The following is a 13,952-nucleotide window of genomic DNA, read 5'->3' on the forward strand; positions in this document are numbered from 1 at the left end:
GCAAAGAGGCATGTGAAAGATACAAAATAAAAAGCAGGCAACAAAGCATGTTTATTTACAATAGGTTCTTTGTGAGTAATCTGCCTGTTGTTTGCCACACCTTCATTTCTTTATCCCTTTTTCCTTTTGTTCATCTTATTTGCAGGTGGTGCAGCTTTGCCTAGTTCCTTGAAGAGAGGGCTAATAAAGTGATGGTATTTCCAAGGAATGCAGTGTTACATCTCTGACTGTGCAGCCTTCCTCATGTTTGATCTTTGACTTGATCTCTGCTACATGCAAATAATCCTCCTTTTTAAAGGGCTTTTCCTGTGTGTTGAATTGTGTGTAATATAGATACAGGAGCTCCCAAGAGGTGCTTTGCTTCTTTCTCCCTGTTGCAATGAGGAGAAGTGAGTAATATAGAAACAGTTCCTTTTTTCTAACAGCTGTTAGAGAAAGAGAGCAATCCATAACACATCCAGGATGCAAGTAGGATTGTTATTTATGAAAGAACACTACGTTGTGCCATGGGATGATAGCTATGCATGGATTTGATGATATCTGCATACTGGCTACTCATAAAAAGAAGAAATAGTGATATTCTTTAGAAAAGTTAAATATTTCCCTACATTCTTTCTGTTTTCCAGAATCATGGTCTTTAAGTGTAGGACCGAGATAAAATTGAATTTATCCGAAGTTGTAGAAAACATGCAAATATTTTATGTGACTAATTTTGGTAAGCTTGACCTGAGAAGGTAAGTATCTGTTTTACAGTGTCACTTATCCAAGAAAACAGTCAGGAATACCTGTTTCTTTGAAGGATGACTCTTTAGGCTACAAGAGAATTTTATGAGGCGGCTCTTGGGATTAGTTTGCTTCACAAAATGTGTTGAGCTCCAGTAGTAATTCTCCCCGTGCGGAGGAGGATTGGCTGGTGGGGTTAACTGTGGAAGGGCTGTTGATCTGGGTAATTCACTGACACATCTTCCTTACCGCAAGAGGAGCTGCCTTCTGAAGTCAGCATCGTTTTCACAGCAATAACGCTGTGAAGAAGTGCAGCGCTGTGATTTTTGGTTTGCCAATGCAGTTGGGAAACCCTTCGATTTAGATGCAAGCTGAGAATTTCAATCACTAATGTGCTGTAGAAAGGCAAATTAGAGTTAACTGATGTACTTCTAAATGCAGCCTGTGTGAAATGAAGTTCTTTGTGGTGCAACTATAATTTTTTTTAAAGCACAATTTATTATTCCGTAAGTAGGTAATTCCTCATTGCTGATAACCACATGGCTCGTCTTCCCTTCTGCCATAGCAGTTCCCTTGCAATAGCAACATTTCCTTTCGGAATACTCTTGATTGAGTTGTAGCCCCTTGGGGGGCTGTATTTAGACTCGCTGTTAATAGATCAGTTCGTTCATGTAATTACCGAGCTCTGACAGAGTAGCTTCTGTAGCTCAGTGCACATTATCGCTTTACATTTGCTGTCTTTGACTCACAGGACAACCCTTCGTGCTTGGCGCAGAGTTTGCGGCTCTAGAAAACGAAGAAGCCGTTTCGTAGCTCCCATCAGAGGAGTTTTAATAAGTTTTAGCAAGTTCCGTTTATCCGTGAGATAGTAGGAAAATATTTTCCTGTCTGATTCTGTGTCATGACTTCATTGGCTTGAAATTACAGGTTTTGCTGTAAGCCGAAGCGCCTCTCCTGCTGGGATGTGCGAGTTGCTGTCTTTGGCACTTGGAGTAATGAATTAACTCCAAAAATCCTCGCTGAAGGATCATACATGAAACTGTATCTGGCTTTGCAGACGCTCCATTCACTCGCCCGCAGGGAAGAATGATGGTGTTGGAGACAGGATTTATTTTCTATGATTTTAGTTTTGTTTCGGCGTTACGGAGAGGTATGAATGAGGCAGTGCGGACAGAGAGAAAGGCTTTGTGGTTTTTATTAGCAGCAACTGTGCAAGCAAACTTAATTTGGCACTCTTAAGTCTGCTGGTGTTTTTCCAACTTTACCCCTCAGCTGTTGCTGACTGCATTGCAGAGGGCTGTGTAATCCAGCAATTTCTCATTGTCTCCAGTCCTGGCCATTTATAAGCAGGGATTCAGACTGCACCGCAGATTAAGTGAGCATTCCCTTTTATTGTGTTTCCTCAAGTCCTCGGAAAAATACACCTTTCACTTACTAGCCTGAGGATACATGCTTATTAGCTGAGGTGAAAAATACCTGTATGGTCTTGTCCCATATGGCTTTATAGGAAAGAAACAGTCACATACACCTCATCTGTTCCACTTCTGAATTTCAACTCTTTCCCCATCCCCAAAACAATCACTTTGGTTTTATTCTTTTTCTTCTTCTTCCTTCTCTCTTGTTTCCATCTTCTATAGTTCATGGTGTATCTCAACCTGTCTTTTTTTTCTCCCTGTGTCCCCCCCTTTCTTACTCATGCCCCATGTGGAACAATGTACCATCTTGCCTATATTCTATCAAAATTCATATCCTTTTGATGATGATCTGCGGGATGTCTCTTTTACCTGTGATCTTTTTCAGTCCATTGGAAAATTAGGAAGTTGTTCAGCAGCTGTCACTAAAGGTCAAGCCTCCTTTTCTCTCTGTGCCAAGAGGACAATCTCCACTGTTCCCTCATTCAGCCACCAAGTTTGTACTTTATTCAGGGAAATAAATACACAAGGGTGGTTTTGTTTTTCTTTCACTCTGCTGCTGTTCCCTTAAAAAGATCATTTTACGTAAAACCATTTTGCACAAATTATTCCAGCTGGTCGTTGACTGGTTGGTGCTGAAATAGCATTTAAAACCCTGAGTTTGGAATCCAGAGTGCCTTTTGCTTTTATGTAAATGGTATCCCAGAGCTGTTTTACCTTCTCAGTAAATAAGTTTTTTGGCTGCGTATTATTTCCACTGGTAGTGGTCCAACAGCTTGTCAAATGTCTGATTTTTACCCTCTCTTAGTAAAACTTGAGCAATTTCAGCATAATGCTCACCTACACCCTGAAGTTTTTCAGCCGACTGTTGACTCACGGTGACACTCAGAAGAAAGCAATGAGCGGTTGAATCAACTCTGCTGCAATAAACAAGGTAACCATTGCTCATTCACAAAGAATTCCTGATTCCTTCAGTAAAGTGAGCATCTCTTTCATGAGTACTACCCCTGATTCATGCTTTCATCCCCTCCCGACAAACTTTTGAAGAGGAAGAAAGAGAGGAAGGTTGGTGGGTTTTCTTTTTGCTAGGTAACCACTAATTGTAGCACAAACAAAAGCCCAGGACTACAAGCACATAGGAGGGACAAATTCACTAATTTTCATTTCATAACACAGCTGGAATCTGGTGTGAAGATGCGATTTGTTTTTTTTGGGCTACAATATCTTGTAGCTTTTTTGTCCTCTCACCTGCTCTGAAACACAAGTGCCTGCCCCGTGGCAGAGGTGTGCGTACGCTCACGTAGAGATCTGTTCGGGAAAGCAGATGAGGAAGAATTGTGTAAAACAATTGAAAAGAACCGCCTTTGTATTCCACTGAAGGAAACACAATTGCTTTATTAAACTGCGGGTTTGGGCTTTCACACAACCGACGTATAAATCCATCGTTCTTCAAAAACAGTAGTTTTGGTTCCCATGATGACGTGGAACTGAAATTCTCATTTGATGTTTTGCGAGGGGGGAAAAATACATTCCTTTGCACATGGATTGCTATGGGCTCTTAGGTCTATTTCAGAGAGCAAATTATAATGTTCTCATGTGGTTCTGGACTCTTCTGTTTTCCTTACAAGTGTGCTCGAGTTTAGGGATGAAAGGCAGGTTTCTGGCAGCTGTCTGCCAACGGCAACCGCGTCCCATCTCGTACGTAGTCACAGTGATTAAAGATCTCTGCTCTGCGGTGCGAGCAGAGGGAGGTCCAGGGAGGAGAAACACAGAGACTGACATGATCCTTCTGGAGCAGGACCTGGCAGCCCGGCCTCTGGTGCTGCCAAATTCCTGCTGGGAAGATGGATCCGGTCGGAGGGCGACTCCGCACCGTCCTCTGCCGCAAATACACGGTGCCTTTTGGGGACCATGTCCTGAGCATGGTCCTGATTGTTTCTTGCTGGGGCGGTTTCATAATATACCTAACCCAATATCACAGCTTACCAGAGTTATTCCCCTGCTTAGACTGGCTCCAGAGCTCTGTAATCCCATTTATTGAAGGTTTGGGCAAGGAGGGACATGCCAGTATTGAGGAGGGACTTGAGTTGGCTGGCGAGATGCACCAGCGAGGACGACTCTTTCCTTTTGGAGGAGGCACGAACTGTCTCAAGGGTGCAGTCACTTGGAAAGGCAACACGCATGGGATCTGGGCAGGTGAAAGGGCTTGTACCTCTTGCGTTTTTAGCATGTAACCTTAAGGCTTAGGGGAGTATTTTAATATTTTAAGAGCCATGCGAAGCATTTTAAACAGGTGAGAGGGAAATGAGTTGTTATCCATTGAGAAAGGTTTTTTAAAAATGGTTGGTTAAACTTCTTAAAAGGTAAAGAAAACCTTCATGTTGAAAATTAGTATCTGCATCCTGCTTTTAAGATATTGGTGCCTGCAATAATAAACCTATTCCAGATTTCAGGAGTTATCAATAAAGCTGCAAATGAGCAAGTTTGATATCACCGAGGGATGACTGAGAATGAGGGAGAGAGACCTTTGAGTCTCTTCTACCTTGCAGAGTAGACAAAGCTCCAGTTGCTGTCAGTTGCTATAACTGCATGTTTTATGTTTTTTAAAGATAAGGTTTATTAACATAGTAATAGCACTATCTTGTTATTTTACCTTGGCAATATCCTACGATAAAATAGGTAATTTATTAGCACGGTAGTGAATTATGTGCTCTTTATGCAGAGCAGCAGTAAGTCAGGTGTGTGAGGATACACTTGTTCTTTTGTCTTTTTATCATCCTTTGGCTGGAGATCCTCCTCTGGAATGCAGGGCACAGGGTAAGGCAAGGTCTGATGCATTTTTCTTTGTGCTAATGCTGACAACAAATTCATTAATCTCTCCTCCCAACAGAGCCAGCAGCAAGACCTGGGTAACAGTGACCACAAGTGAGATAGATGTTCCACAGGCGCAGACAGTGTTTCCTCCCTGTGCTGAACACAGGGTTATAGGAATACACTTCTGACTCCTCCACACACCCTGAGATTATTTTTCTAGAGAGATGCTGATTTCTAGTTGGTGTACATCTGTTTACACTGGGCTAAGGACTGCAAAATCCTGCGTGAGGACCAGGAGAGAGTGTCAAGACAAAACCTAAGCGCACATTTCTTCTATTTTCTCCTCATTTAATCTGTTGTAGATACCTGATCTTTTTTTTCCAGTCTTCCCATCCTCAGTCTCCCAGGCTTCCCCCTTCTTTCCTCCTTTGCAGCTTTCAAATGTGTAGTTTGATTAGGAAGCTGTAATCTCTTTATTGTTCATTTAACTTAAAAGCATCATAACTTGCAGAATGAACCACTGGTTCTTTCTTGTTAGGTTTCCAATAAATTTCCTGTTTGTCTGGGTTATTCATTCAGCAGTTAACGGGGGCAATGAGGCGGCTGAGAACTCCTCATTGCTGAGGTCTGCCAGGCTGGCACACACGCCTCTGTTGGCTGCAGAGGCTTTGCCCCTTCACTGGCAATGGCATCATTTGTGCAGTTCTTTTGCATCTTCTGTTTCTGATTTCCCATCTTCTGAATTTAGTTTGTTGTCTTTTTCTGGGTGTTGCACTAGAGGCACAGTTAAGCTTATATTTTGGGGGGAATTTTTTGCCTTACCCTAGCAGGGCACCAGAGGAGGTTGGTTGCTGGGGAAAGGGAGACCTGTTTTGGGGAACGAGCATGAGGTTTGAAAAATTTGAGGCAAAATGGGTCTTGGAAACCTCAGTGAGGAGTGTACCACTCATATTCAGACATCTGCAGCCATGGAGAGCTTGACTGAGGGGAGGATGAACCTCAGCCCTGTATGGAAAACTTGCTGAGCTGCTGGTATAAAGTTCGATTTATTGCAGACACTAAAATGTAGGTAAAAGAATGGGCTCTGTTTTAGAGAGTTCAAGCTTCACACAGAAAAGGGCAACTCTGTGTTTGCATCTTTTTTTACAGTGTTTTTTTCCTCCTATCAAGAGTTATTAGAGACATTTCTTTTTGATATCTTGGATTCAAGAAGACAGTATGTCATTTTATCAGCACATTTCTGGAAGCCTATATGGTTCTCACACACCCCCTCTCGCTGTAGATGTCTTGTAAAGCATCATTGTTGTATCACTCACGGCAGCATTAGCAGTGCCTGTGGTTACTGATAATGTCCCCATGTTTCAAATTTTGCTAAAGCAAACCAGAGACATGGAGCTGCTATTGGCATTTAGACGTAGAAAATAAATGTAATTGTGCTTCCAAAAAAAGACCGTCTCTGGAGGCAAATTTATAGCGATCTCCCACACAGTCTCAGTGCTCTATTCCCTGGCTATGCGTTCCTAGTTAATGTGCAGTGAGACGTGGTACTGAAAAGGCTTATAAAGTTGAATTTTGGAATTAGATGACTTTTTCCAGATAGGACACAATTTGCAGGGGTGGGAGGTGGGGAACTGGTGAATATCTGTAGAGATAACATTCACATGCTCATTTTTAAAAAGTTTATTTTTTTAGTAACCAGCAGTTCTTTCATCTGTGTGGGGTTTTTTTTAAGTGAAACCTGTGAATACAGACTGTATTAAATACTTTGAGAATGATCAAAACTATTAATGCATCATTGATTTCCTCCATTGACCTGTCCGTTAGATATTTAATCTCTTTTTGTTAAAAAAAGCGTGTTTTTCTGTTTCCAAAGGAGCCTCCCCCGGTTCTTCGCATAGCGGGGAGCATGTCCCGCTGGCTTTCTGTCACTTTTCCAACCTCAACGCTTGGCTTTCATGGGCGGTTTAACGCTCTGGACTTTTCCCCGTCCTTCTGCTGGAGTTGGGGAGCAGATTCCCCTGTTTCACGCTCAGCTTTGTGCCTGGCCGGCGCCATCCGAGCCCGATTAATCTCTCTTGCCTGACCAGTTGCCAAACCCATGGCAGGAGCTCTCTGAAAGGAATCACGGCGGACTCCTGGATACTCCCTGTCCTGTGTGCTTTTTGCCATGCTTCTTTCTCTTTACTTGTGCCAGTTGTAATAATGTTTTCTTCAGATGGTCACTGACGATGGGGTTTTTTCATGAACACAAGACCTATGTGGAGAGGCTGAGGGAGCTGGGCTTGTTTAGTCCAGAGAAGAGGAGGCTTAAAGGTGAGCTCATCACTCTCTATAACTACCTGAAGGGCAGTTCTAGCCAGGTGGGGATTGGTCTCCTCTCCCAGGCAGTCAGCAATAGGACAAGGGGGCATGGGCTTCAACTCTGCCAGGGGAAATTGAGGCTGGATATTAGAAAGCAATTCTTTACAGAGAGAGTGGTCAGGCATTGGAATGGCTGCCCAGGGAGGTGTTGGACTCACCGTCCCTGGAGGTTTTTAAACTGAGATTGGACATGGCACTTAGTGATATGATCTAGTAAATGGACGAGTTGGACCAAGAGTTGGACTTGATGATCTCTGAGGTCTTTTCCCACCCAGTCAATTCTGTGATTCTGTGTGATTCTGTAATGGCTGTTATAAAGAATTGCCTGAACTACAGTTGTTTCACAGAGTTATAATTTGTTTTTAAGAACACATTTCACTTAAAACAAAACAAACCCCAAACAAACAAAACCAACAAAAAAAACCCTTTAAAATGATGAATACTCAGCTCTTGCAGGTCTGCACAGCGACCGTGTTTGTGCACTTCTGAAACTACTTCGAAGTCGAGCGCCTGAGAAACAAAGTGATTTGACTCATTGCTTATATTTAGTATCATTACCTACATCATTAGGTTCCGTTTTCTTCTGAGCATTAATGTTCCTGATCAGGAAGGTCAACAGGGAAAACGCCCAGCAGAAGGCATTTGTGTGCTTATCAGAGGGCCAGGGCATGGAAAACATCAGGTCACTGTGCTGGGTGTCAACTTTTTAATTTTTTTCCTTTTTTTGAAGAGTCTGTAGAAGGAGAGGTACTCAAGGGTGGGGAGAGGATGTCCTTCCTTTTTGGTAAAGCCTGTAAAACTGGAGGTGCTAGTGGGTGCTTAGTACAAATGTGACCTGGAATCACAACATCCTCTTTATGTCTTGATGCAGGATTGTGTGTCATGAGATCGCAAACATAAGATATAGACCGGGATCCTAGCTACCCAAGGTGATAATTTCTCTGGTTTTGAGTGTATTTGTAATTGAAGCAAAAATTCTAAGTACTGTTTTGATGTGTGTACATATATATGTGTATAGCTATTAAAAATATGATTGACCTTAAGAAGTTAGTTAGGAACCAGCTTTTACTATAGTTTTATCTAATCCCTATGGTAAGAAAAGGAGAGACGACCAGATTTAAGGTGCTCCTTTTGAAGCTGTTCACTAAACCATCCAACCTTTGAAGATTAATTGAAAGTGCTGGTTGCCAAGAAAGCCCTGAACTAGGGCAGGCTAAGCTCGGGAGATTGCTCGGCTCCTTGCGTTTCTGGAACCAGGCGAGGAGCTGTAATTGGCTTTCACCACAGAAGTGTAAAACATACCATTAAATTTGGGATACAACAGGCGAAAGCCCCCAATACTGGGGAAGTGGGGTTGAAAGTCAAAGCGAGTGGAAGAGTTTAAGCACGGTTTTGCTGGTCTGAAGCCTCCATGCTGGTCTTCTTTCTCCCCATTCCCGTCTCCAAATGTTAGTGTTTATCCCAGAAACCTCTTCAAGGGCTTAACTGACCAGACTCTGCTTTTTACGTGACCTTAAATAGATACCACAATTTTTTTTCTTCCCGTGGGGTGTGGAAGCGGTAGAGCTGCTATCTTTTCCCTCTCTGAAAATATGAAGGGCTGTGACTCCTCCAAGTGCCGATGGTGGAAGCGGCGATGTTTTCTTTCCCTCGCTCCCAAGCAATCTCATCCTGGGACTTGTTATTTTTATTACGTGGAACCCTCTCCGTCACCAGGCTGAGGAGCTTCTGCTGCTTCAAGTGATCGCTCTCTAAATTGATACAAATTTGAGGCGTTGTGCAGAGTCTCGCAGCATCTCCTGAGATTCCCCATGATAATTGCATCGCCCTGCCGAGGAACCCCGTTAATATTCATGCGGTAATTGTTTCAGTACTTGGCAGGGGTGAGGACATTAATGTGAAGCCGCCTTCGGCTGATGCGTGTTAAAGACACGATTTGTGTTTTGTACTGTAGCAGTGATTTCATTACACTCAAACAATGACATTCTGGAAGTCTTTCAGTAGATGTGCATATAAAGACTTTTATTAAGGCCGTTAGCTGGTGTATTGGACTAGGTGAACCTTGTGTTATCAAGGTGGAAAAGATGGAAAAGGACCCGGGGGCGTTGGTTGACTATGAGCCAGCATGTGACTAAAAAGGCCACCAGCATCCTGGCTGGTGCCAGCACTGGGGTGGCCTGGAGGACCAGGGCAGTGACCATCCCCTTGCACTGAGTACTGGGGAGGCCAAACCTCAAATCCTGGGGTCAGTTTTAGGGCCCTCACACCAAGAAAGCCCTTGAGGTGCTGGAGTGAGTTGAGAGGAGGGGATGAAGCTGGTGAGGGTCTGGAGCACAAGTGTGATGGGAGCGGCTGAGGAACCTGGGGGGTTCAGCCTGGAGAACAGGAGCTGAGGGGAGACCTTCTGATCTCTGAACTGCCTGAAAGGAGCTTGGAGTGTGGGGGGTGTTGGTCTCTTCTCCCAAGTACCAAGTGTTAGAATGAGAGGAAACACCCTGAAGTTGCACCAGGGGAAGTTGAGGTTGGATCTTGGGAACAATTTCTTCCTGGAAAGGGCTGTTGGGCATTGGAACAGGCTGCTCAGGGCAGTGGTGGAGTCACCATACCTGGAGGGGTTGAACAGACACATAGATGAGATGGTGTCTTGGGGACATGGGTTAGTAGTGAACTTGGCAGTGTTAGGTCAGCAGTTGGATTTGATGATCTTATAAGTCTTTTCCAACCTAAATGATTCTATGTGTACAGATCCGTTTCCCAAACAGAACTTGCATGATGTTGGTGCTGGTCACCAGGTGAGCTTCCTGACCTCTCAAGGGCCGCACAAGAGATTTGGGATGGTCCTGCGCTGTCCCTGATGCATTTACACGCATGTATGTGTCCAGGTCTTGTGGTGTGTTATAGGTCTGTGTGGCTGGGCAGTCTGAAGTCTGAATGGATGTGAACTCATATTTTGTTGTTTCTGGTTAAACGGAAATGCAGATTTGAAACAATGTCTGATTCTTCCTGAATCAAGTGTCACTTCTTAAGCTTGGACAGTGAGACAAGGAGAAGCCCTTTGGCAGAAGACTGATGGGTTTATGTGCTGCTTGCCCTGTGTTCCGTTGCTTGTCTGTAAATGAACTTCTCTCTCCTTTGTGGAGGGTTGTTGTGAAACTCGTCCTGTGTTTCCTGGGAAGATTCATGAGTCTGTGATTTTAAGAGCAGCTCTATATCTCTTTTGACCCCAGCCTCTTGATCTTGCAGTTACATGCCCTGAGGGGTAGCAGCAATTTAATTTTATTTTACTTTTATGAGAATTTGGTGTATCTTGAAAGAGTGGGAAGGGGAGGGAGAGAGGTGGACTGTGGAATCTGTTGTTGCTGTTTCAAGAGATGGGCTGTTGCTGGCCAAGGATGGGCTCTGTTGGGCTGTTTGATGGTGGACCAAAGATGCCTTGACCATCCTCGCATTTCTTCCAAGGATGCTTGGAGGCAGTAGACCTGCAGCTGTGTGGACCTGCTGGAGTTCTAGTGGTGTGGTCAAAGCCATCGTCCTCTATTTTGAAGCATTCGAGAGCTTGACCTGCCTGCTCTCTTATCTGTCAAGAAAGCATTCATTGTTAGCAGTGGGGATGTTGTAGCGTGTAGGATGTTGATCTCTTCTACCACGTAACAACAAGAGGAGATAGCCTCAGGTTGCACCAGGGGAGGTTTAGATTGGATATTAGGAAAAATTTATTCCTGGAAAGGGCTGTCAGGCGTTGGAACAGGCTGCCCAAAGCAATGGTGGAGTCACCATCCCTGGAGGGGTTTGAAAGATGTGGAGATAACATTCTTAGGGACATGGTTTAGGGGTGGACTTGTCAGTGTTGGGTTAACAGTTGGACTCAATCTTAAAGGTCTTTTCCAGCCAAAATGATTCTATGACTCTGCTGGTGGTGTGTTCTCCAGTTTGCTCAGAGGTGGATCTGCCAGTGCCTTAAAACGGTGGAGGAAACCTGTGGAAGACTAAAGGAGCCTGAAGCTGTGTGGGGTGGGGCGGAGATCGCTCAAAAGGCAAGCAGGCTGTCTATGAAACACTGTCAGAGAGGATGAGGTTGGCTCCTGCCCGATCCCTGCAGACACGTGCACTCCTGCCAGGCTGACCTGGGCCTCGAGAGCTGGTCACTGGCTTGTGGGGCAGGGCTGGTGGCCCCAGCCGTGTGTGGTCTGACCCAGACACGAGCTCAGCATCCCTCCCCTGCTCCTTCCTGCCATCTACACTGCAAGGTGCAGCGGCTGGAGCTGGTGGTGCCTCTTCTGGGGCCTGTTTCTGCATTAACCTTCTCCTTCTTTGCCCTCTGTACCCAGAGCGACACAAACACTTCTCAAGTCTTTCGTCCAAGCACTCGGAAAGCTTACGGGACGCTTCGTACTGGAAATCCAGGAGACCTCTCCAGAGGAGGAAACAGCGTCTCCTGTTTGTCTTGAGTTATTCTGTCACAACAATGGCTTCAGAACTTGCCTAATTTAAAAGCCTCGTTTTAATCTGATGGGAAGATGTTTGTGTATTTAAAATAGTTATTCCTTGCCGGAGCCACTCCCTTCTTTTGTCCTTCTCTGCTGGACTTTTCAGCTTCGCTTAGCTAAAGCGCAGCACTTGTTTACAGCGGAGATACTGGAGCATGAAGAAGGAAGTCGGTACATCTAATACTGATTCGGTTCCAAGCTTCCTGTGCGTGTGCACACACGTGTGTGTGTTTTCAGCCTTCTTCATCCAGACGCTGTGCAGCCTCAGGAGAAAAAGCCGAGGGGCTGGCAGAGACGCAGGGACTAGATGCAGGCGTGTGTTTTGGGTTTTGCTTTTTTGAACTCTTCCACCTGGTTTGGTCCTGAGCAGGTTTAGACAACGCGGGTAAAAATTCCGGTATGGCAAGCCTGATGAGGAAGGTGCTAGTGCAGGCAAAGCCGTGGAGCGGTGAGTATGAGACACATCTTGCCTGATGGGGAAGATAACTGGTCAGAAAGCGATGGGTTAGGTGCCCAGGAGGAGAAACGTGGTCACGCACAGAGAGCTTTTGGGTACTGCGAGGTTTTTTTGGCTTCTATTTCCAGTATGAGATGGCTGCCTGGAAATGCCAAAACCTTTCTCTGGAGCAATGTGCTATTATGGGACGTGGCTACTTTTAAGTCTGTTTGTGAGCCTGCCCTGGGATTCATTCCTTAGCTTGGCTAAATAACAGCAGCAGTCTGTATAATAGGATGGCTTCTAATTTGGGGGGATTTTGGGAGGGGTGGAGAGGTTGCAAGAGTTGAGCACCTCAGGAGCATATAAACTGTTGTGTCTGTACAAAATGATGGGATTGAGAAGAAAACAATGCTAATAAGCTGTAGGAGAAGCACTTTTGTTGCTTTATTTTTATTCTTTTGATTTAGTGGTAAGTACCTAACTGGATTTCAGCGAGGTGCTCTCATGTTGCAGAAATCAGCAGCAGCAGTGCTGTATGTTTTGGATTTTAAAATATTCCAGTAGCAGTGCCAGCCTGTGCCTGGGGTTTTTCATTTAAATTTATGGTGTTTATTCAGCTCTTAATTGTGCAAATTAGAATAATTATGGAGCGTGATTATAAGCGTACCCGGTGAGTGTTTTGAAGAGGCCGACTCAAGGTTCAGGAATTTATTTTATGAGCCTTGTGTCTTTCTGGTGCCTGTGTCCTTTCTTCGTGCCGCTGCTCTGCAAAGCAAACATCATAAACCGCCCCAGCAGGAAACCATTTTTTGCGCTGGCATATCTGAGTGAATCAATCTTTAATAGGGTAGAAGGCTCTTCATTAACTCAGGCTAATTAGGTCTGATTGGGTGAATTATCAGAGAAACAACCCCAAGCAGAGCAACTTCTCTCTGCTCCAGGGTTTGATAAGGGCACAACTTGAGCTGTGTGTGCTGAGGTTTGTACAAGTGCCGATTTTTATTGATGTATAAACCTTAATGAAAGGTCGTTGTAGGAAATGGGACTTTTGTGTGAGGTGCTGAGTGTTGGTGATTCCTATATTTGTGGAGAGGACAGTTCAGACACAGATGTAGATGATTTCCCATGTAAAAGTTATGGAGTGGGTTTGCAAAGTGTTGCTTTGGCCTTTGCTGGGCAAGAGATCTTATTGGCAAATGCATGTTTTTCTTCCTTCTAGCCCAAATTTCCTAGTCTACTCACTCCGGACTTCTCAGAAACCATGAATTTTCTGCCTCTAGGGAAAACAGAGCTATCACTTGAAACAGAGTAATCTCCTTGATTACGTTCTGACAGATGTGGGGCGACAAATACAAGAAGCTGAAGAAACTCCTTGATCTCTCTGTAGATAACTGGGGACCTTGGGTAAATAAAATGAACCAGTATTTGCTCAAAGAAACTTAGTGAAAGTAAATGAATAAATATATTCCTTGTTTCAGAGATAAGGAGATGGGAATGATTCTAGTTGAAATTTCACTCCGTGAGGGAAATGTAACCACTATGGAAACATGTAATAAGTGTCTGCTTGATAACTTTCTGCATTATTTCAGTATCTGTGGAGAGGGTTTTTTTAGACATAGATCTCATTATTGATGCTGTGGGGATGTGTGTTTAATGTGGTTTTTAAATACCTGCGAGGAAGTTGAGGATGCTCAGAGAATGCTATCAAACACAGCT

The 13,952-nt window shown here is 44.2% G+C and overlaps 1 protein-coding gene across 5 annotated transcripts in view; it reads left to right on the forward strand.

Moving 5' to 3' along the window:
• Positions 1-13,952, forward strand: part of RASAL2 (RAS protein activator like 2) — a 180,405-nt gene that overhangs the window by 25,938 nt on the left and 140,515 nt on the right. The window contains exon 1 of one of the 5 annotated variants that reach the window (XM_071809973.1): positions 12,143-12,245. The exons of the other annotated variants lie outside the window; for them this stretch is intronic. Within the exon in view, the coding sequence (XP_071666074.1) occupies positions 12,197-12,245 (49 nt within the window). The 5' untranslated portion in view covers positions 12,143-12,196. Of the gene's footprint in view, positions 1-12,142; positions 12,246-13,952 lie in introns of those variants that run through there. 5 annotated transcript variants of the gene reach the window in all.

The sequence above is a fragment of the Patagioenas fasciata genome, chromosome 6 (assembly GCF_037038585.1).
Source record: "Patagioenas fasciata isolate bPatFas1 chromosome 6, bPatFas1.hap1, whole genome shotgun sequence".
In the NCBI taxonomy this organism is placed as follows: Eukaryota; Metazoa; Chordata; class Aves; order Columbiformes; family Columbidae; genus Patagioenas; species Patagioenas fasciata.